Source organism: Bos mutus, unplaced genomic scaffold, assembly GCF_027580195.1.
Source record: "Bos mutus isolate GX-2022 unplaced genomic scaffold, NWIPB_WYAK_1.1 CTG201, whole genome shotgun sequence".
NCBI lineage: Eukaryota > Metazoa > Chordata > Mammalia > Artiodactyla > Bovidae > Bos > Bos mutus.
This window is the reverse complement of record NW_027219464.1, coordinates 2,078-26,074: the sequence shown is the minus strand read 5'-3', so window position 1 is coordinate 26,074 and position 23,997 is coordinate 2,078. Positions and strand designations below refer to the sequence as shown.

The 23,997-nt window shown below is 40.4% G+C and overlaps 1 protein-coding gene across 1 annotated transcript in view; it reads right to left on the bottom strand.

Annotated features, from left to right (window-relative positions):
- The window catches only part of LOC138986823 (ATP-binding cassette sub-family C member 4-like), a gene marked incomplete at its 5' end in the record, with an annotated part of 46,057 nt that extends 22,813 nt beyond the window's left edge, over window positions 1-23,244 (bottom strand). The window contains 6 exon segments of the mRNA XM_070366754.1: window positions 15,086-15,335; window positions 16,486-16,611; window positions 17,781-17,944; window positions 19,129-19,218; window positions 23,021-23,070; window positions 23,073-23,244. Coding sequence (XP_070222855.1) covers window positions 15,086-15,335; window positions 16,486-16,611; window positions 17,781-17,944; window positions 19,129-19,218; window positions 23,021-23,070; window positions 23,073-23,244 — 852 coding nt within the window.
- Between the last annotated feature and the right edge of the window lie 753 nt (window positions 23,245-23,997).

The following is a 23,997-nucleotide window of genomic DNA, read 5'->3' as shown; positions in this document are numbered from 1 at the left end:
TTGTGACATATCTGTTCCTGTAAATTAGAAAAGAAATTTGTACAGATAGATAATTTATATGTAACATTGTTTTCTTATTAAATGTCAATGTAAAAGGAATATTGTCTTAGAAAAATTAACTGGCTCCAAGATATCATCTCATCATACTTTAAACTGTGGAAACCATTTTTTAAAGTTATTATTCAAGGTAGAACAAATAATACTATTCAAAACTATACATCTTAGTATAGACTTCAGATTGTTTTTGAGCTTGGGCAAAATAATAAGCTATGACAGAACCAAAATAGTAGACAACTTATAAGATGCCCTGTTTATATCACTATAAACATTTTCAAAGTATCCTGCTACATGTACTGTATCTAGCAGGTGTCAGCACCCTTCACAGAAGGTCAACGTAGATGTCAGATGGTTTCCATGTTTTGTGGAACCTTCTTACTTATCAAAAAGAAAGGCTGGTATGGGCTGGAAGGAGATGCTGAAATGCAATCAACAGATGGGGAAGAGTTTTTAATAGAGCAGAACCAACAGTAAAGTAAGTAAAGGGAGAGTCCATTCACCTAATACAAGGCCCAGGAAGTGAACATGTGACCTGTCGCCACAGCAAGGAGTGAACCATGTGTTCCTGATGCAAGGCTGCTGAAATCCAGATTTCTGTATCTTGATTTTCTGTGTGATGAGACCTACTTATGTCCTAACGGTGATACTATCAGTGTCGAATATTTAACTGCATGATTTCTTCCCAGTTTTTACATGACAGACCATATTCTTAATTCCATATCCCAGTATCTAAGCTGTTTTGTTTTTGTTTTTAACAGAAGAAGCACATCTATGACTCATAGTTTTATCCTTTAACCTTTGAGGGATAAAGTGCTCTATCTTCAGTCACTGCTCATGTTATATTTGTAGAGCTGCCCTTTCTTTTAAGGTGCCCCAATTGGCACTAACTTCTGATGAACTGTCAGCTAGCTATTCTTCAGTATATGGGAAAAAAAAAAAAATGTTCAGCCTACTTTAAAAAAACAAGATGAGATTGTTTTCTCAGGTTTGTTTTCAGCAACTTTCATAGTACTGTCTCTCTTCTGAATGTCCACTACCTCCAAGGGAGAAGCAGGAGCCAGAACTGAGAGGACTTTTATTAAAAAGCATTCTTTCCTTTTAATTGAACTTTTAAATGAAGAAAACATAGCAGTGCACTCTTACTCTCAGCCAAGTCTATGAGTTTGGGTTCACATTTCCAGGTTGGCATCATTTAGAAACCAATGACTGGGGGTTTTAGTTCTCTTAAAAATTGACCTCTTTGCTGTAGTGATACTCTTTAGATTGAGAAATCATCCCACCATTCTGTTTTTCTAAGAATTATTTCTTTATGACATTCATATGTTTTTCAGTGAAAGATTTGGCAGATTTTCTAAAAATTAAGATACCAAATCCTTGATTAAAAACACACACAAAAAGTCTTAAACATTTCCCAGAGAAACACAATGATGGAACGATGTCTCACTCTAAATGATATCCCTAAAGTAACTGTCAATTCCAGGAATGACACATGGAAACCACACACTTCACTTGTGAAATAAACTCATGTTTATTTCCATTTACAGAAACTTCCAAATATAGTTTAAATAAAGGTAGATCTTAGTATCATACATCAAATCCACCATTTTATCATTTTCAGAACTGGGAGGCTACTAAATTTCATTTTCATTTTGACTCCTACAGATGAATATAAATTGTGGTCAAGTTCTAAGTCAGGTTTTAGCCAAATTTGTCTTCCAATTAACATTCCCCTCTGCAAAATTCCAGAGTAATTTTTCCACCTGAGAATCTGTGAAGAGATATCTCAAGCTTGGAAACAAATAGGAAAATAAGTTACTAGTACTTCCAGGTTTTTTTTTTTTTTTTTTCAGGTGTCTAATAATTTCACCATTCACTCCTTCCTGTGAGTTCGACAGCAGTGGATCGTCCTATCTTTACTTACATTTGATAGTTCACTGCTCTCCTCACCTCTTCTCTTCTAGAATTTCACTGTAGAAAGACTCACATGCTTAAATGAAATCAGAGATCCACTGATTTTCAGGTAGGAGAAGGTAAAACAATTGATCTGATTTAGGAAAATAAAATCCCCACAGTTGCTGGTAGCAGGGTGGGGTTGTAAAGACAGTGCCCACATGTCTTCAGAAACCAGAATGACAGGCAGAAAACTGTCCAGTCTCCAGATCTGCTTGCTCACAGTCAAAGCTCGTCTATAAATTAGAGATTCCAGAGCCATCTCTGGAAGACTGATACTAAACGACAAAGCACACTAATTCAGAATAGCAGTGTGAGCAATCAGCCACTGGGATTTGTGTGATTTTTTTTTTTTTTTTAAAGAATATAAGTCACACTTCTCTGAAGTAAAGAGATCAAGCAAACAGTCAGTACCTATTTATTAAATGGTTATTTTTTTGTTCACTTTTCATTTTATTTATTTTTTCCACTGTTTATATTTAAAATTTTATTTTTATATAATTCTAAAGGTAATTTTCCATTTTCAGTTATTACAAAATATTGGCTATATTCCCTGTGTTGTACAGGGCATCCTTAAGCCTATTGTATGTGCAATAGTGGCACCTCTCACCTCCCAACTACTATACTGCTACTCCCCTCCCCCCACTGATTACCACAACTGTGTTGTCTATATCTGTGAGTCTGCTTATTTTTTGTTTCATTTCCTAGTTTTCTGTAATTTTTAGATTCCACATATAAGTGATACTGCATAGTATTTGTCTTTGTCTGATGTATTTTACTTACCATAATACCCTCCTCCGTGTTGCTGCAAATAGCAAAATTTCGTTCTTTTTCTAATGAAATAAATTCAAACTGGATGAAAAGCCTAAGTGTAAGACTGGGTACTATAAAACTAGGGGAAAACATTTTTTTGACTTTTGTTGTTGTTTAGTTGCTAAGTTATATCTGACTCTTTTTGAGAAGCCATGGATTATAGCCCACCAGACTCCTATCCATGGGATTTCCCAGGCAAGAACACTACAGTGGGCTTCCATTTCCTTCTCCAGGGGATCTTCCAGACCCAGGGATAGAAACTGCATCTTCTGCATTGGCAGAAGGGTTCTTTACTGTTGTGCCACCAAGGAAGTCCTAAATCATTTTCATTTTAGTAAATTTCACTTATACTATTACAATGGTCAATTAATAGGGGTAAAAATAATGAAAATGTTTAGTATTTTTAAGTGGAAAGAGAAATTCTATAAAGTTTCAACATCTCAAGTATAAAAATTATCTTTTTCAACCAAAACCCATATAAACTGATTTATATATCACACTTTTTATACAGTTAAACTAGAACAAACATGCCCCTTAAGATCTGACCCTAAGCTCTATTAGCACATTTTTACTACAATTCCTTCTTCACTGCTGAAGTAGAATTCAACCTAGCTTACTTATCCATCTATGTTGAACACTAGAAGATAAAGGTTGTGGAATATACCTTTTATTTTCTTAGTTATATTGAATACCACAGCACTAAGACTCATATTTATGATTATTAAAATCCACCCCAAATGTGTCTTCACTGTAGATTTTCCAAAGAGAATTGCATGAATGAAAGTTGCTCAGTCATGTCTGATGCTTTGTGACCCCAAGGACTGTACAGTCCATGGAATTATCCAGGCCAGAATAGTGGAGTAGGTAGCCTTTCCCTTCTCCAGGGGATCCTCCCAACCCAAAAATCAAGCCAGGGTCTCCTTCATTGCAGGTGGATTCTTTACCAACTGAGCTGTTAGAGAATTAGCAATTATCAACAAAAAATTAATTTCTTATAAATAACTTGGATATTAAAAGTATTCTCAAATATAATAAAGCTTAGTCTTTTCTGGTTATTCCAAAATCATATAGGTTATAGTGTTATTTATATTTTGTTATATGATTACATTACATTTATATCTTTATTGTTTGTAAAAACTTCGAATCTTATATTTTAGAAGGAAAATGGGATTGCTTTCACCTGTAGTATATCTGTTTTCAATTTATGATAAATTTTCTTTCCATAAGAAAGCACTTTTGCAAGTTTCATAAAAGTCTTATTTAGGTTGGAAATATTATAATAAAAATTAAAAATTAAAATCTTAAAATATACATTGATATTGGTAGGACTCTTTAGTTAAAAGTCAATGTAAGCATGTGGTATCATATTTTTATGGGCTTCCCAGTGAAAGGTTGTTGTTGAATCACGTGAATACACCAGGATTCTTGGCCCCCGGAGGAGAATTCAATCCGGGGCCAGAGACGAGGCTTGATCGCTCAGAGCTTTTGTGTAATAAAGTTTTATTAAAGTATAAAGGAGATAGAGAAAGCTTCTGACATAGGTATCAGAAGGGGGCAGAAAGAGTACCCCCCTGTTAGTCTTCAGCTGGATGTTATATAGTCACTAGCAGTCTGTTAATGAAAGAAAGGAATGTCTTAAAATTCAGAAGGGCACCAGGCCCCTCGGCACCAAATGGTTTATCCTGGGCCATAAAATGATTAACTTGAATCTTGAAGAAGGGCAGACCACCATACAAATAGTTTCATTTACATAGATTAGGGGAACAATATCCATACTGGTTTGTCAAGTAGGTTCTGGGCCAAGAGGTGGAACCGACTTGGAGACAGAGTTTGGGGTAAAGGCATAGTACATTAGCATAGCTTAAGACGAACATTTCCATAAGAAAAAGGCATTGGTTATCTCTAGGCTCAAGAATAGCTAACTTCAGGTGAAACCAGGTGTCATTATGGCAACACAGTATTTTAAGAGAAACCTCCCTTTAAATTTGTATAGAGAAGGAAAAAATATTGCTAGTTTGTTTCCTCCTGCCACTTAAGAGAGATAAAAATGTCTGACACTTGCAGGCTATTTCCTCCATTTGGAGACCCCTGGCCTTCCTGCCTGTTACCCTCTCACCAGGTGGTGCTAGTGGTAAAGAAAGTGTTAGTCACTCAGTCGTGTCCAACTCTTTGTGATCCCATGGACTATATCCCACCAAACTCCTCCATCCATGGAATTCTCTAGGCAAGAACACTGGAGTGGGTTGCCATTTCATTCCAATGGAGACATAAGAGACATGGGTTCAATCTCTGGGTCAGGAAGATACCCTAGAAAAGGGAATGGCAACTCACTCCAGTACTCTTGCATGGAAAATTCTATGGGCAGAGGAGCCTTGCAAGCTACAGTCCACATTGGGTCACAAAAAGTCAGACATGACTGAAACAACTTAGCACACATGTACAACACACATAACAGATAAGAACTACATATTATGCTTTTTATTGCTATATACAATGCTCCTTATCTATTCTATTTTTATTTCTTATTTGTATGTCTGTTGACACTTCTCTCCAGTTTTAGAGATTTAAAGGAAAGGATATTCACACTTAGAAGAGATTTTGAAATAGTGCTTACTACAGTCACCAAATAGAGAAGGAAATGGCAACCCCCTTCCGTACCCTCGCCTGGAGAAGCCCATGGACAGAGGAGCCTGGTGGGCTACAGTCCATGGGATCGCAAGAGTTGGACATGACTTTGTGACTAAACCACCACCACCACCACAGTCACCAAATAATAGATTGTTGTTAGCTTCACCTCTGTATCATACTTTTTAAAAAAATAATTTTATTTATTTATTTATTTATTTTTGACTGTGCTGTGTCTTTGTTGCTGTGCGGGATTTTCTCTAGTTGTGAACAGGGGCTACTCTCTAGTTGCTGTGTGCCAATTTCCTACTGTGGTGGCTTCTCTTGTTGAGAAGCACGGGATCTAGGGTGTGGGGGTGAGTAGTCATGGTTCCCACTCTCTAGGGCACAACACAATAGCTGTGGGGCATGGGCTTAGTTGCAACTCAGGACATGGAATCTTCCTGACCCAGGGATCGAACCTGTGTCTCCTGCACTGGCAGGCAGATTTCTTTTTACCACTGAGCCATTAGGGAAGCCCCTGAATCATAATTCTTTTAACATCGTTAAACAGATCCTAGGAAATTTTGGAAATAAGTCATGGCACAGCAGAATAACGAAGACAAATATACAGTAGATAACAAAATGTAAGTGCTTACTTTTAAAAACACAGGACTGAGTGCCAGGAGCCAGCATGGGAGTTCCCACCCATGACAAGGTCATGTGGGAGAGCCCTGATGGGCAAGCGAGTCAGGGCTCAAGGGCCGCTCCCCCCACCCCCACCCCTGAATCTGCCTGAGCATCTACCCTCAAACCAGAATCTGTCTTTTTACTATTTCACGACTTTCACCAACTCTTCTGACATTAACGGGGGGCTATCCCTGACCACCTTTCTCTGTAAGAAAATCAACTTAAAACTCTAGTTAATAAGTCTCCTGGGCATAATAGGAATGTTTCAATTCAAACCCCTCTGATGACTTTCTAGCTTGCCTGACAGGTTTGTTCAGATTCACAGCCTCCCAACCACGAGAGGCACGGGAAGCTTAAGATATTCTAACAATGCAGAGCTTCTCAGAGAGTTAAAATTGTTAGAATAGAACTAGTAGAGGATTTCTTTGTTGAGCTAATGCTTGCTGCCAAGTTTCCATATCCCTTACCTACTGTGTCCCTGGGAGTGTTTTGATTAATATAGTTGGTATATAGAAATGTATGCAGTAGTTTTAATGTTTGTAACCTTGGACCCTTGAGTTAATTCTTTTCTTGTTATAGCCCACCACACTTCTGCCCTATAGGAATGCAACTTTATCTAATGCTTTCAGAGGGTGGCACCTGACTTTAGAATAATCACCTTTAGAGAAAAATAAGTTTTCTGAAGAAAGGGTCATAAAATGTTACCAGGCCTCCTGGCCAGAAGATGATGTAAATCACCTAAAGCTTTTGCATATGATAAGTTTGCAGAAAGAAAGCCTGGCTTCGATAAGGATCAAGGACTGCTGACCTTGCATGACTCTACCCCTCCATTATCCTCTATGCACAGCTTAAGGTATAAAAACTACTTTGGAAAATGAAGTTGCGGGTCTTGCTCACCAAAGCTTGGTCTCCCCATGTCGTTCTTTCTCTTTCCTTTTCCTTTTAAGGTTGATTCCTGGGGCACAGGGGCCCTCTGCATTCACTTTCCTACCTGGGCTTCTAAGACCCACTCGAGAAGGTGCCTAAGGTGGGGCACCTTCAGCGATTTGAGAGGGTCCCTGCAGCCTACGTGAACAGAGCAAGTCCTGTGCTGGGGCTTTATTGGCTTTCTGCATAAACCAAGGAATATCAGCCTCTTTTCTCTCCTCTGTTTTCTTAACTGCAAAATTCTTTCCTTATCTCTTTCTTTATTTCTATCCTTTTTGCCAATGCCGTACTCCCAAGGGAATCCCTGGTCCAACCAGGGCTGGTCCCTGGTAAGTGGCACCCGAACCAGGCTCCCAGTAAGGTAAGCCCCCAATTCTGCAGTTTTCGGATAGCTAAGACCCCACTCAGGGTGCTGCGGACCCCCACCCTTCAGAAAATAGGTAGGGTAAAGAGGAGTGGGAAGTAGTGAAATCTTTTTGAAGAGAAAAGTAGAAAAGATAGTAGATTTTCTGACACGGATAACACTAAAACTAAAGAATGGCAACTCTTTATACCAGTACTCTTGAAACTGTTAAAAATATTCTCAAAAAAAAAAAAAAAGGAGGGAGACTGTGCTCTACCTCTCGAGGATACAGAAAGATCTAAAGATAGAGAAAGAGCTAAAGATAGAGAAAGATCTAAAGAGTGAAAAAGAAGAGAGGGAGGAGGGAAGAAAAATTAGAGAGAAAGAGGGTAAAGGGAAAGAAACAAAAGAAAGAGAAGGGTACCGAGAAAGGAAGGGGGAGAGAAAAGTGAGAAATGCAGGGAGACAGGGAGAGATAGAGAGACAGTAAAAAGGAAGAAAGGAGAATGAAAGAGGGAAACAGGAAGGAAATGATTGAAAGTGACAGAGAAGAGAAGAGGAAGGAAAGAAGATAGAGTGAAGAAAAAAAAAAAAAACTTGAGAAAGATTGAAAGAGAGGAAGGAAGAAAGAATCAGCAGAGGACAGAGGAGAGGACTTACAGGACGCTGCGGCCGGGTGTCCTGACGAGCTCCCTCCCCCTGTGCGCAAACCTTTAAAAACTTACCCACCACTTTCTGATTTAAGGCGATCACCGCCACCTCCGTTTGCACCTCCCAGGGCCCAGGAGTTCCCCACTTTGCCCCCAAATCCTCCCAAAGCGTTGCCTAAGCCTGAAGAAGATAAAAAGTTTTTTTGAACAAAGGAGCTTTTAAAACAGACTGCATACACAATATGCAGGGTGTGCTTCTTGGAGAAAACCCCCTTAGGGGGCGCCTCACCCAGGCTAGGAGAAACTCGGAACTGGTAAGGGGATTTAGCAACAATATTAACCCCTGACCTGCCGGTTACTCCAATTCCAAAGGGAGTAGCTGGCCCCCTACCTGAGGGCATTGTAAGATTTGTGCTGGGGTGTAGCTCTCTTTCTTTCCAAGAAATTTCAGTGGTGCCTGGTGTAGTAGATTCTGATTATGTTGGGAAAATTAAAGTTTTGATCTTGCCACCTACCAAAACTGTGCAAATTAATAAAGAGTAACAGAGCTTTTGCTTTTACCTTATTATCAGACAGGAAAAAACTTGACTTCTCAAGCTAGGGGCCATAGAGCATTTGGATCTAGTGATCTAGCCTTTTGGGTCCAGGAAATTACAGCTCCAAGGCCTTTAAAAGATCTTTTAATTCAAGGGAATAAAATGTAAAGGCTGAGTTATGAGCAGTTATTTAGGCTTTTCAACATTTAAGAGACCACACCTTCAATCTTTTGACTGACTCCCCATATATTGTAGGGTTGTTTCCTCATATAGAGACTGCTAATATTCCAGAAAATAAAACTACTATCTTCTCCTTGTTATCTGATTTACAAAAAGGAGATTAAACACAGGGATAAAAAATATTTTGTGGGACATATTAGAGCCCATTCTGGCTTGCCTGGCCCTTGACATGAAGGAAATGCTTTGGCAGATGCATTGACTAAAGTAATTGCTTTAAACTTACATAAAAAGATTGATAAGGCCAAAAATTCTGACAAAATTCACCATCAAAATGCAGCTGGTTTAAGGTATGGATTTCATATCCCGGCCAGATGTGTTGCTAACTTGTGGGAAAGGGTATGCTTGTATTTTTCCTCAGGATGCAGATTCGCCAATTTGGATCCTGGACAGATTAAGAGACCAGGTCTGTGGCGAGCGCACTTGCTTGCTCGCCACCCCGCAGCCAGCTCTCACCTCCGCACCCTGCACCCTCCTCGCTGCACCCCGTGACCTAGAGCCGAAAATGTTTGTGCAGCAAGTGAGGGCCAGAGAAGAAAATGCGCCTGAAGAGTGCCATCCAGACCAGCGTGGCCCCTCTGGCAAGAGGGGAATGCCCTGAGCCCAGGCGCCAGCTAGCCCGAGTCTGCAAACCTCACCCATCCACCAGCCATGGGCACTGCAGCCCACAGCCTGCTGCTTGCATCCTGCTTCCTGCTGCTGGGGACACTGCTCCCCTGAGCCGACACCTGCAGCTGCTCCCCGGTGCACCCGCAACAGGCATTTTGCAATGCAGACATAGCAATCAGGGCCAAAGCAGTCAGTAAGAAAGAGGTGGACCAAATATAGCAACTTGTGAACAATGTATGCTTTCATCTTGTTTAAACCCTCAATATAATGTTTGCTCCTTTGTGGTGTTGCAATGCCCACCCTATCTTATGGTGCCTATGAGATAACTATAGTCTTTCTGTATTACAACTACAGGATTTAATGCAATCACAGTGGTTTGTGGGCTTACTTATCTTGGGAATATCAGCATTAATAACTGCAATTACTTCTGTTACTATGGCAGCAATATCATTGACTCAACAAGTACATACTGCTCAATATGTTGGTACTATGTCCAAAAATCTTTCTTTAACATTGGCAACACAGGAAGCTATAGACAGGAAGCTAGAGATGAGGATAGATGCCCCAGAAGAAGCAATAATGCATATTGGAACTGAATTTCAGGCTTTAAAAGTGAGAATGGCACTGTCCTGTCATGCCGACTACTGATGGATTTATGTAACACCCCTAAAAGTAAACAAGACAGATTATAACTGGGAAAAAATTAAAAACCATATTTCAGGTGTCTGGAACAGCTCTGACATTGGTTTATATTTAGGGAGACTTCATAATCAAATAATGACCATGGAACACTCCTGATTAGATTTTACTGCCGCAGGAGTAGCAAATGACTTCTTCCATAAATTCTCTAACTGTATTTCAGGAAAAAACATGCTTTCTACTATTTTTAGCTATGCTGCTGTAGCTGCTCTAATTCTGCTTCTCATAATTATTCTTCCTTGTTTTGTCAGAACTCTTCGACAGAGCACTCAGAAGCTCGCGACTGAATTATATCTGGCTGTCTTAAGAAATAAAAAGGGGGGAGATGCCAGGAACCAGCATGGGAGTTCCCACCCATGACAAGGTCATGCGGGAGAGCCCTGATGGGCAAGGCAAATCAGGGCTCAAGGGCCGCCCCCCCTCCTCCCTGCTGAATCTGCCTGAGCATCTACCCCAAAACCAGAATCTGTCTGTTTTACTATTTCACGACTTTCACCAACTCTTCTGACATTAACTGGGGGCTATCCCCAACCAACTGGACATGGAACAACAGACTGGTTCCAAATAGGAAAAGGAGTACGTCAAGGCTGTATATTGTCACTCTGCTTATTTAACTTATATGCAGAGTACATCATGAGAAATGCTGGACTGGAAGAAACACAAGCTGGAATCAAGATTGCTGGGAGAAATATCAATAACCTTAGATATGCAGATCACACCACCCTTATAGCAGAAAGTGAAGAGGAACTCAAAAGCCTCTTGATGAAAGTGAAAGTGCAGAGTGAAAAAGTTGGCTTAAAGCTCAACATTCAGAAAACGAAGATCATGGCATCTGGTCCCATCACTTCATGGGAAATAGATGGGGAAACAGTGGAAACAGTGTCAGACTTTATTTTTGGGGGCTCCAAAATCACTGCAGATGGTGACTGCAGCCATGAAATTAAAAGACGCTTACTCCTTGGAAGGAAAGTTATGACCAACCTAGATAGCATATTCAAAAGCAGAGACATTACTTTGCCAACAAAGGTCTGTCTAGTCAAGGCTATGGTTTTTCCTGTGGTCATGTATGGATGTGAGAGTTGGACTGTGAAGAAGACTGAGCACTGAAGAATTGATGCTTTTGAACTGTGGTGTTGGAGAAGACTCTTGAGAGTCCCTTGGACTGCAAGAAGATCCAAACAGTCTATTCTGAAGGAGATCAGCCCTGGGATTTCTTTGGAAGGAACGATGCTAAAGCTGAAACTCCAGTACTTTGGCCACCTCATGCAAAGAGTTGACTCATTGGAAAAGACTCTGATGCTTGGAGGGATTGGGGGCAAGAGGAGAAGGGGACAACAGAGGATGAGATGGCTGGATGGCATCATTGACTCGATGGACGTGAGTCTGAGTGAACTCCGGGAGTTGGTGATGGACAGGGAGGCCTGGCATGCTGTGATTCATGGGGTTGCAAAGAGTCGGACACGATTGAGTGACTGAACTGAACTGAACTGAGACATGTTAGAACTGGAAGGTCCCTTCAACTGCACATTTTCTGAGCATCTGCTCTCCATGAGAAGTACAAAGATGAACAAGGCATTGTATCTGCCCTTTATATAAGTCTGGAGTTCAGGGAGGGAAAGAAATCCATAAATATATGGCTTAGTGAGGACAAAGTCACATCCAGTAGCTCAAAGTAAGAGTTGGGGATTCAAGAGGGTGTGATGGTTAATTTTATGTCAATTTGGCTGAATCACAGTCCCCAGACACTTGCTGAATCACATATTACAGTGAAAGTATTTTTAGATGAAATCAACATTTAAGTCAGTAGACTCTGAGTAAAGCAGATGATCCTCTATAATGTGAGTGGGCCTCATCTAATCAATCAAAGGCTTTAAGATAAAAAAGACTGACCAGCTCCAAAGAAGGAATTCTGTCTCAAGATCATCTTCAAACTAGAGATGTATTTTATCATAAAGGCTTGTGGTTTTATACCATATGACTCAGAAATACCACTTGTAGGCATATACCCTGAATAAACCAAAACTCAAAAAGACACATGTACCCCAATGTTCATTGCATCACTATTTACAATAGCTAGAACATGGAAGCAACCTAGGTATCCATCAACAGATGAATGGATAAAGAAGCTGTAGTACATATATACCATGGAATACTACTCAGCCATAAACAGGAACACATTTGAGTCAGTGCTAACAAGGTGGATGAACCTAGATTAGAGCCTATTATACAGAGTGAAGTCAGTCAGAAAGAGAAAAACCAATATCATATACTAATGCATATATATGGAATCTAGAAGGATGGTACTGTTGAACCTGTTTGCAGAGCAGCAATGTAGACCCAGACAAAGAGAAAGACTTAGGGACAAGGACTGGGGAGACAAGGGAGAGAGTGAGATAAATGGAGAAAGTAGCATGAAAGCATATACACTAACATATGTAAATAGATAGCCAATAAAAATTTGCTGTATGGCTCAGAGAACTCAAACTGGGGCTCTGTCATAACCTAGACCCATGGGAATAGGCACAAGGGAGTTTCAAGAGGGAGGGGACATATGTACATCTATGGTTAATTCATGCTGATGTATGACAGAAATCAAACAAATATTGTAAAGCAATCATTAATCAATTAAAAGCAAATAATTTTTTTTAAAAATATTATGGTTTTAATCTTATTTCATGATGACCAGCAAGACAGACTAACTTTGTTAACCAAGTAATACAGAGTGTTTCTAATTATCTACAAGACCCAAGAGCCCAGCCCAAGGTACAGGCCAGAAGAGTCTGCATGAAAACCAGGCCATGCAGAGGACCACTATTCTCTTTAGACAGCAGGTCCATCAAGTCCAGTTGGACTGGTTTGAGATACACAGATGATCACATAGAACAAGGGAGGGGGGATTCATTTCTATTACCACTCTGGATAAGATCCAGCTCTCCTGAGTTGAGACCCCCTCTAAAGCCAGATGTTGCAGGAATGCCTAACTCCAATCTGCTCCCTCCCCCTGCATTTCTCCAGCTTCTAGAGCAGACTGACCCACCCTGGGCCTCTGTGGGGTCCCAGCTATTTCCTGGAACTCTACTTTCAGTCAGTCCAGTGTTTATTCAATGCCCATGATGTGTCCAGCATGGACCGGACACTACACAAAAGAACCACCAGACACAATCTGCTGTCATGGGGCTCAGAACATTCCCAGGGAGACAGCATCACCCCACCTGACACAAGGCTGGGTGGTGTGGGACTCATCGTGCACTAGACAGAAGCCCTGGATCAGCATGAACAAAAGTGCTGGGCGAGGGTCATGGGACTGTGGGAGGCTCAGCAGTATTTGCTTAAATCAAGGACAGAAGAGAAGGTAACCCAGGGGACCAAACAGAGTGAGCCAAGACCCCAAAGTGGGGGTGAATGTGGAGGTCACAGAGACAAACCACCTTCCCCACCAAAGTGGAGGGTCACAAGCAGGGAAACAGAGTGGCTAGGGAGCTTAAAATTTAAAATGCTGATTCTGTAAGGAACAGGTAACCTAGTAAGACTAGATGATGAAAACTACACTTAAAATGATGTGACACAAGACAGAAGCTATCAAGAAGGTAGTATAATGATGGTTAAGAATCCTAGTTCTGTCACTTACATGCTGTGTGAGGATGGGTGAGCTATTTTACCTGTTGCAAGAACCTGTTTCCTTATCTGTAAGAGGGGACATTAATCCTTATCTCATTCAGTGGCTGTCAGGAGGAAATGAGACTACATGTAAAGGTTTCAAGAGTGTCTGGACCACACAGCAAGCCCTGGCAGCAGAGATAGAAGACCATGGCTGCAGGGGCAGCAATAAAATCACAGCAGCAGAATACACGTGTGAAGCTTTCATCTGGACAGGTCACTGTGTGCACTGAGAACATTACAATGGTCCAGGGATATTCCTAAATGTTCTCTTTCAGTATGTGAAACTTCATAAAAGAAATTCTATTGAATTGCATGGACCATCTGTTCATAATGTTGCTAGAAACCCCTGTCAGAAGGAATGATAAACTCAGGGGACCAAAATTGATGAAACTCAGCTTTTATGGAAAGACACCAAAATAAAATATAATCACACCTAGAGCTATTTAACTTCCATACAGATCAGTTACTGGGCACCCATCACTGTGAAGAATTAGGTACAAAATGAATCAGATTTTTCATAAAGCTGAGACACTTAAACTCAAGCTCACAGAGCCAATTTATCTTCATTTTAGACCTACTCATAAACACACTAAAACTTGAACACCTACTATGTGCCAGACCCTTATCCTGGTGATGTAAATTATCTGCCTCTGGCAACTGAGAGACAGTTAGTTAGGAAAAGGAGACAATGGGTATGGTAATGTAAATTATGGAGAGGGTCACAAATTGGAAAGATTGAGGCCAGCAAGAGATAGGATTAAACAGTAAGTGAGAAAAGGACAGGGATGATAAAGCAGATCCAAAGGATAAGCTCAGATATCAATAAGCAAAATGTCTATGGAGGAGAGAATCTAGTTTTAAATACAGAGAGCTAAGTGAGTCTAAGGCTACTCTTCCTGAGCCCAAGGAGTAGGGAGATCTCAGCAAGTTCCTTTCCTCTCAGTCCCAAGAGGAGTCCTATTCACTCCAGGACTGAGAGCAGTCACTACCTAGTGGTTCCAGTCAGCACAGGAGATGCAATCTGTTTGCTGCTCTGGCTTTCAGACATTTTAATCATCCTGCAGCCATCACTGCATTTCAAGAGTCTGTGCCACTGCTACTGGTGCCCATAAACCAGCAGGGATCTTATAATATTTGTAATGTACTCTACCTAAGAAGAGAAGGGAATATGTATGACATTTTGAAAAGACTGTCAGCTTGGGCACTGAGAAAGCTAAATGTCATCTAACAGGAACACAGTAACACCAAATAAAAGAAGTCATTTTGCATAAAATCCACCTACAACAGAAAAATGTTATTTGTCTCCAAACCTTGATTCTTCTGATGCTGACGATGGCCTCTGACAACTTGTCTGCAGCCATGGGGAGGTAGAGGGTACTTGAAAACTGCAGAACCTCAAACAACATCACTACCACAAACACACAACTGGCTGTGATAACAATGCCAAGGAGCACATTGGTAATGAAGGTGACAAAAATCATGATTTTTCTGATAGCAAAAAATGATGCCAAATTAATGCCTCTAAGGTAGGAACTTCTCAGAATCTTGGAAATTTCCTTCCTGGAAAAGAGAGTAGGAAATAGATTTTAAAAGAGGCACTAACATCAATCCATGAATTCAGTGCCCTGTGTGAGTGGCACCTTTCTAGGGAGTGAACACAGATTAAGATAAACCATCCCTCATATCATGGAGACACTACACAGTGCATACTCGGGGGTCTGCCTGATACCAGGACCACACCCTTCATCACCACTCCACTCTCCCAACTAAATGGGAGGTTTAATAATCAAACTTTTAAATATTTTGGGTTAATCAGACTGAGTTTGAACATGTATTCAACAGTTTGTAACTACAAATCCTGGGCCAGGCTCCTCACTGATGACAGAAAGAAATAGTCCATCCCATCCAGGGGCTCATGAACTTGTGGGGGAAGAGAATAGGCAATCCCAAAATTGTGAGACATCAAGACAATAGACAGAAGCAGTCAGCACAGCCCCTATGGGAACTCAGGGCAGAGGTGTGTTAAGTCAGATAAGTGCAGTTAGGGCAAGTCACAGACACATGGAACCTGAGAAGATGAGTAGGAATCAGGCTTGGTGGAGATCAAAGAAGAAGGAAGTTGAGAGTGTATCCCCAGCAGAGGGAGAGGCCCCCACAAAAGTGCAAAGTGAGAGGTGACAGGGAGCAGCCAGAGAATTCTAAGCACCCTGTGCTAGAGTATAAACATTCATCAGAGAGTTAAATTTAGATTTTTTTTTAAGTCTACAAATATAAACCAAGCCAAAAAAATAGTATTTTCATGGCTGTTTTGAATGAAGAAAACTGATTCATATGGTTTAGCCCAGTAGAGATACACTCATTTGATTCATCTCCTCATTTGTGCTACACCAAAATAAATTAGAGTTTCAGTATAAATAGTAACATTTTACAATTATTGCTTATTTGGGATTTGCAGTTTTAAGAAATATGGAGTTTAATTTCTTTATATGTAAGTAGTATATATTCTTTCCTTTAAGAAGATAGTAAGTGGAAAAGCAGGTTAAAATGACAATCCATTAATCCACTTAAAATTACTGCCACATTGCAGGGGATGAAGTGGATAGTATTTCAGTTCACCTTAATATAAAAACTTAATAAGCTTTTAAAACTCATTCAATAAAAAAAGAAGTGAAAAAGTACAAGGTTATGGTGTAACACTACAAAAAGTTACTTCCTGAGATGGATAATAAGGGCTTCGAATGACTTTTCCCAAGCATACATTTTTATTGTTCTGATGCCAGCTGTAACTTCACTTTTGGCCTTGATCCTGTTGACTGTGAGATCAGCGGTCATACTCCTGAGGGGAAAGATGTGAGAGATGAACCTTAGTGGAAAACCACAGCCCAGTTTTCCTTATCAGCAAAAATAGCAGGGGGTGCAGGCAGAGACCAAAAATCAAATGACTCCCTACAGCTGTTTGTGCTGACAACACAGGCAAGACCTACTCAGAGTACAAGTGGAGACAAAGACTTCAATTAAGAAGCCATCCGTTCAGCCCATTTCAAAAAGTAACTTGGAGAACTTGTAGCATTGGCTAAGGAAGACCTGAAAAGAGTCAGATATAAGCCATCTGTCCAAGAAGGTAATGGGGAGCAGGCAGAAAGGCACCCAAATCTAACAGGAAGAACTTCTCTATATTGTAATAAAATGGGAGTAAAGTTCTGAGGAGCAGAAAAGATGGGGGTGTTAATTCCACCAGGAAAGGAGAGCAAAAAATCTTCAGAGACCTGGCAGCATTAGAATAGGGCCTAGAAGGGTAAGAAACATCTCTCCTCAGCAAAGACAGGAAAGGAAATTCCAAGTAGAGAAATACACCACACAGAGGTATGTGCACACACATACACACAAGAACTCAGAGCTTTAGATAGCACAGCATCTCCATCACCTGACAACCTAGACAATGACCCACTTCCAACCCTCTAAGGCCTGCTTCAAGTCTAACTTGGCACCATTAGGCCTTGCATCACCAGCCACTTTTCTATCACATACAATGCTGAGACTGTGGGGTTTTATAAAGATGTAATTAATTAGGATCAACCCTACTCTTGGGGTGCCTATAATTTAATGAGAACATTGAATTAAAAACAAAACAAAAACACACATAACTAAAAATGACTCAACATAAGCATAACAAAAATATATGCAGCTAAAATTGAGCCTATATGATTATTACAATTCAATAATGTTTAAATAACCTGGACATGGGTAACTTCTGCTTAAAAACACTCTATTTATTCAGGTATGGTACTAGGAGGAGCAGCTAATGCTGTCACCTTTCCGGCTTCAACATCGGCCTTCAGCTTAAGGCTGGAACCTCTGCTGGCTAAGCCTGAAGGGTCTGCAACCTGCAACCTGCAAAGAAGAGACCAGAGAAGGCATTCATTTTGTTTTTGAATAAAAGCATCAAGCAGACTGTGGATATCACCAAATATATGTTACCTTTTTTAAAACCAGTATTTCTCTTACCAGAGTGATGAAAACAACATCCCGAAGCAGTTTTGCAAAAGCAGAAAAAAAATGAGAACTGACATCCCTGCAAGACACGATATGCCTGTTTCCATCCAGAGCAGGGCAGTCACTGCGACAGCCTGCAGTGGCCCCACCCACAGGTAATGGAAGAATATGGTCACCTAAAAAGAGAAAGACAAAGCCCTCTTAGGATTGTATAAAAACAACACCACTAAGGATACAGTGGAGAAATAATCTCCTCTAAAGGAACAGACAGGAGTCTAAACAGAAATGATCTCAGTGGGTTTTACACCTGCTGAAGCAGAAATCCAAGCGTCCATCTGATGATGCTATTCCAGGGTAGCATAGGATGGGTTCCAAGGAGAACCCAACCAGCCGCACTGAAGGAAGATATTGATTTTGTCTATACCACAGTTGAGCTCAAGGTGTCCCCAAACTCTCTCTGTCCCTAAATTCAGCCCCTATCTCCTCTAGCACTCCCCAGGAAAGCCTAATTATGGTACCTACCATACTCTCCAGTAATTTGTCTATTTACTTCCCTGACAGGCTATGGCTTTTCCAGGGTAAAACCTAAATCTTATTCATCCCTGAAACTTAGTAGGGGCCTTAGTTTATGTTTGATGAATTAAAAATTGACAGAGAAGTGGTCCAGTGTGATACAGATCTGACCAACAGCTACAACTCCCTGGGTAATATGACCTATTCATAAGTGCAAACAAAATAGCATGGTGGGTCAGGGGAGAGTAGGTTGTGTCTTGCTGGGGACAATCCCCCTGGAGTTATTCCTCAAAGGCTTCCTATGCAGCAGGTACTGAACAGGGAGCAGAGGAAAGAACAATCCCTGCCCACCAGGCCTTCATAACCCAGAAGAGGAGGAAGACAGAAAGTATAAAATTAGCATATGGCACAGCAATTCCATTTCGGGGAACGTACTCAGGAGAACTGAAAACCCAAGCTTGAGCAGATATTTGTACACACATTTTCACAGCAGCAATGTTCACAATTGTCAGAAGGTAGAAGACAGTTTAGCCACAAGGCACAGTGACACCACGTGCCAAGAAGGGCTACTCCAGGAAGACCACTCAGACCCTAACCAAGCTGGGCAAGAACATTGCTGCCTGTTATTGGAGTATGTTGCAGACAATGTTAGAAAAATAAAACTCTCATCTTCCAGACAATGCACATTATTACTTCTAAATTATACAGAGAAGAAATAAGCATTGGATAAAAAGAACCATTGTCTTAAGTCCTCAACAGAATCCTGGCTGACACCAAACCCATCCCAGTAAGCTGAATCCAGTGAGAAGGACAGGACATGGAGGAGGATCCCTCTGGGGCAGCTCACCTGATCAAACATGTTCATATCATTGGACAGCAGGTTGACTATCTGGCCTGTGGTGGTCTTCCCCATGGCTGAGCTACTAAGGCGAAGGGCCTGAAATGAAAGAAGGAAACAGACAATAGGATTCCTATGATGAATCCAAGTCATTCTCAGAATATAACAAAATGAAGCACATTTTCATGGGGTCTTGAGTGGTGTCAGGAGGAGCAGGATGGCCCCTGATGGCAGGGCTCTAGGGACACTCATTCATCTTTCATCTCCTCAGTGTGGAGGCAGCCCACCCACAAGGACTGCAAAGGGTGGAATAGGGGCTCAGAGGGTAGAGAATCCTCTTGCAATGCAGGAAGAACAGGAGATGTGGGTTCAGTTCTTGTACCAAGAAGATCATCTGGAAGAGGAAGTAGCAACCAACTCCAGTATTCTTGTCTGGAAAGTACCATGGACAAAGAAGCCTGGCAGGTTACAGGCCAAAGGGTTGCAAAGAGTTGGACATGACTGAGTGACTAGGCATGCATGCAAAATCATGCACCCTGTTTTTCAGTGAACTTGGACTTGCCTGAGGTATAAAGGGATATAGGTTTAGAGTTAGGAGCCAACTAAGGTAAATTTGAAGCTAATTAGATGACAGTGGAGAGGCTGCCTGAAGGAAAGAAATTAGGGGACTTGGACTATAAATCTGGAGTAAATCATTAATTCTGTGTGTGACAACATTAAACATTTTGGTCTTAGTTTAATTCTGAAAGAAATTAAGCATTCAAAACATTAATTCCATAAGGATCCTGTGTTCTTAATGCCAGTCTACTGACAAAAATCACAGTCTGTGTTGTACAAGCCCTTTATTTGGTAAAAAGTTCTTTAAAATATCCTAGAGATCTGAGGAACCTGAAGAGACCATCTTGAGTATTTCAGTAAATCACCAACTGGAGGCTTTGACCGCCCCCCCCCCCCAAAAAAAAGTCATAGTTCTGAAAAACATCTCATTTAGTTCTCAAGTTAAACAGAAAAGTCAGTGATCAAGTGGGAATGCAAAATAATGTAGCCATGCTGAGAGTGTATGGGGGTCAAAAAGTTAATCATAAAATTAGCATATAGTACAGCAATTCCGTTTTAGGACTGTACCCAAGAGAATTGAAAGCACAAGCTTAAGTAGATATTTTGTACACCCATTTTCACAGCAGCAATGTTCACAATAGCCAAAAGGTAGAAACAACCCGATTGTCCATTGATAGAAGAATGAATACAGAGAATGTTGTATAGACCTATAATGGAATATTATTCAGCCTTAAAATGGAATTAAATTCTGACACCTACTACAACATGGATGAACCTTGAAGACATGTCTTATATGACAAAAACCAGACACAAAATGACAAATACTGTGTGACTCCATTTATATGAATCACCTAGAGTAGTCAAATTCATAAAGAGAAGAAGTAGAATGGTGCTGGCTCAGGGGAGGGTGTGGCAAATTTTAGGAAGTGGTATATGTACCACTGGAGACATGCCCCAGTCTGAAACCCACAGTGTAGACCAACTACGACTATGAACTTAGCAGCCATCCCATTTCTAACACCCAACCTGATTTCTCCTCAGAATCAGAGATCAGGATGTAAGCCAGAGAATGAACTACAGACATTCAGAGGGACCTTTCAGAGCTGCTCTACAGCACCAGCTTTGCCCTAAGGAATCAGTCCACCTGTAACCTGCACAGAAGGAGTGTTTTATATCTGCATCTCAGAAGGATTCTAGATGCAAGGCTGGGCCTGAGGAAATTTGTCTTTCCCACATTTCTTGAATTTCAGATTACATCTTTGGTTTAACCTCTGCAATTTCTAACTTCACACAGGGACAACTCTTTTAGGCATAATCAAGCCAGCAAATGAATATCTTTGGGAAATAGTTACATTCAAATAAGCAAACGTGCCAGTTCAGATCAGATTTTCCAAAGATGATGTTCCAAAGTATTAGTGAGAAGAGGAAGAAAAACAGAAGCTCACCTGTGCAACAAAGACCAAGTGCTGACTGAAGCATCATCTCATACCTCACTTAAGATTTTCACAGTACAGTTCTGGTGAAATTTCCTACTTATTTATGGGAGATAAGCATGATCTAAGAATACAAACATCTAGTTCATGTGTGGGGAAATCTCAGTATTTGTCTCCTAAATGGCAGAAGACACAACAAAATAAAAAGATAAGGATGAACAAGAATGAAGACCCCAGACTAGAATGCATGGGTGCCACTTCCATTTCCTTGTCACCCAGGAGGAAACTGGCTCACGTGCTGTAGTCAAGCATAGACAGTGACATGAAGGACTCCCAGGTTCACACAGCCCCAAGACTGACAAGACTTTTCTAAAGGAAAGGTGAGGTGAAGACATCTAGCATCTTGCCAAGAAAAATATCCCAAGGAAAAGAAGCTCTAGGTAAGTGGTAACTGGGTAGAAGAAGTAAAAGTTTCAATTTAAATTGTTTGGTTTTAGCTTTTGATGAGGACTTCATATTTTTTATGAAAATTATATATATTTAAGGTGCACAACATGATGTTTTGATATAAATATACATTGGGAAATGATTATTGTAGTAAAACTAATTAATATATCCCTTACACAGTTATTCTATTTTCTGTGTATGGTGAGAACACTCAGGATCTACTCCTTCAGAAAAGGGATTCCTTCTATACTGTTAGTAGGAATGTAAATTGGTGTAGCCACTATGGAAAACAGTTTGGAAGTTCCTCAAGAAATTAAAAATAGAATTGCCATATGATCCCATAATCCCATTCCTGGGCATATATCCAGAAAAACTATAGTTCAAAGGTATATGCATCCCTATGTTCATAGCAGCATTGTTCACAATAGCCAAAATGTGGAAGCAGTGTAAATGTCTATTGACAGATGAATGGATAAAGAAGATGTAGTACATGTATATAATAAACTATTATTCATACATAAAAAAAAATGAAATAGTGCCCTGTGCAGCAACATGGACAGCCCTAGAGATTATCATAGTAAGTGAAGTAAGTCAGAGAGAAATATCATATCCCTTACTTGTGGAATCTAAAATATTAATACAACACACTTGTGGGTGCCAATGGGGAAAGAGGCAGAGGAGGGAAGTACTGGGAGTCTGGGATTAGCAGGTGTAAACTAGTATATATAGGATGGATAAACAACAAGATTTTACTGTATAGCACAGGGAATTATATTCAATGTCCTGTGATAAACCATAATTGAAAGAATATGAAAAAGAATAGATATATGTATAACTGAGTCACCTTGCTGTACAGAAATTAAATGCAATATTGTATTAATAAATCAACTGTACTTCAATAATAGTTTTAAAAATAACAAAGAGATCTACTCCCTCAGCAAATTTCAAGTAAACAATATAGTTATATAAGGATTTTTAATTAGACTTTGTTACAAATTTAGTAGATATTATGCAACATCCTATGGTTGAAAGTCACCAAAAGCAGCCCTGACCTGATCTCAATAGAAAGTTTTTCATTATCTATTGGTAAAGTGTGCTTAAATGACAACAAACTTGGCTCGATTCAAATAGCAACCTTCTCTTGTAAGGTGTAAATGATCTTAGTTACAAGATATTTAATTTACAGAGAAAGTGAAAGTGAACGCAGTTCAGTCATGTCCAACTCTTTTCCACCACATCGACTATACAGTCCATGGAATTCTCCAGGCCAGAATACTGGAGTGGGTAGCTGTTCCCTTGTCCAGGGGATCTTCCCAAGCCAGGGATTGAACCCAGATCTCCCGCATTGCAGACAGATTCTTTACCAGCTGAGCCAACAGGGAAGCCCAATTTACAGAGAACTTTCTCCAGATATTTCTGATGCTTCAGGAGAGGTACACACTTCAGTACCGAGTGACACTCACCTTGCGGTAGATCATATGGCACACGGTTACTCTCAGCCTTATCCCCATGGCTGCATGTGGTAGAAGCACAAGTGGTGCAGAACGGCCCACACGAGCACGCAGGTGCTCAGCCCTGCCGCGTAGCCATAGGCTTCGTGAAAAGCGGCAGAATTGGTGGGATCCTTGTTTTGAACATAACTAATCATTTTCCTGAAGAATATGGGCTGAATTACTCTGGTGCCTTCCTAAAAGGAAAAAAAAAAAAAAAAGTAATTAGAAATATAAGGCATGTCAATTTTTCTTAACTCAAGCTTTACTTTTGTTATTAGCATGTAAAAAGGCATTTTGACAAAATGCTACATTCATGGCTAATCTAAAAGAAAAACACACTATCACTTATAGGTAACCTACTATCACCTATAAGACAAGCAGATGGTAATTTTAACCTTATGTTCGAAGACAATAAAGCTTTAGTACATTGTGCTTAGAACACAGTGGATGTTCAATAAATATTAAGCACTTAGAATGCATTTGGCAAACTACTAAGTGACTCTGACTAAGATGAATAAGGAAAAAGGTGGCAGGAGAAGGTAAGATATTTGCTTTCATGTGAACAAGCCCTGCTGGCAGCCTGCCCCGTCCGATATTTTCTCAACATCTCAGCCCATCAGAAAGTCAAGATGACTCATGTAGGGGAGGCAAACTCTTACCTTCTCCTTTATGCTATCTCCTTCATAAATGCTTTAAGCCTTTATGAACTGAGACCAGTACAAATATGGATTCAACCTTCCCCACCCTGAACTTCTACTTGTCAGTAGATGAAGAAAATGGAGCCCGGCTTCTGCTGAAGTATCACAAAACAACCAGCCTTGAAAGGTTTGTAGACTCTCAGCCCAGGGGATACTGTGTTCATATGTATATACCCACTAGAACCTGTAATGTTCCTTGGAGTCAAAAATAAAACAAGGCAAAAGCCAAGCTAAAAAATGTTGTCTTCC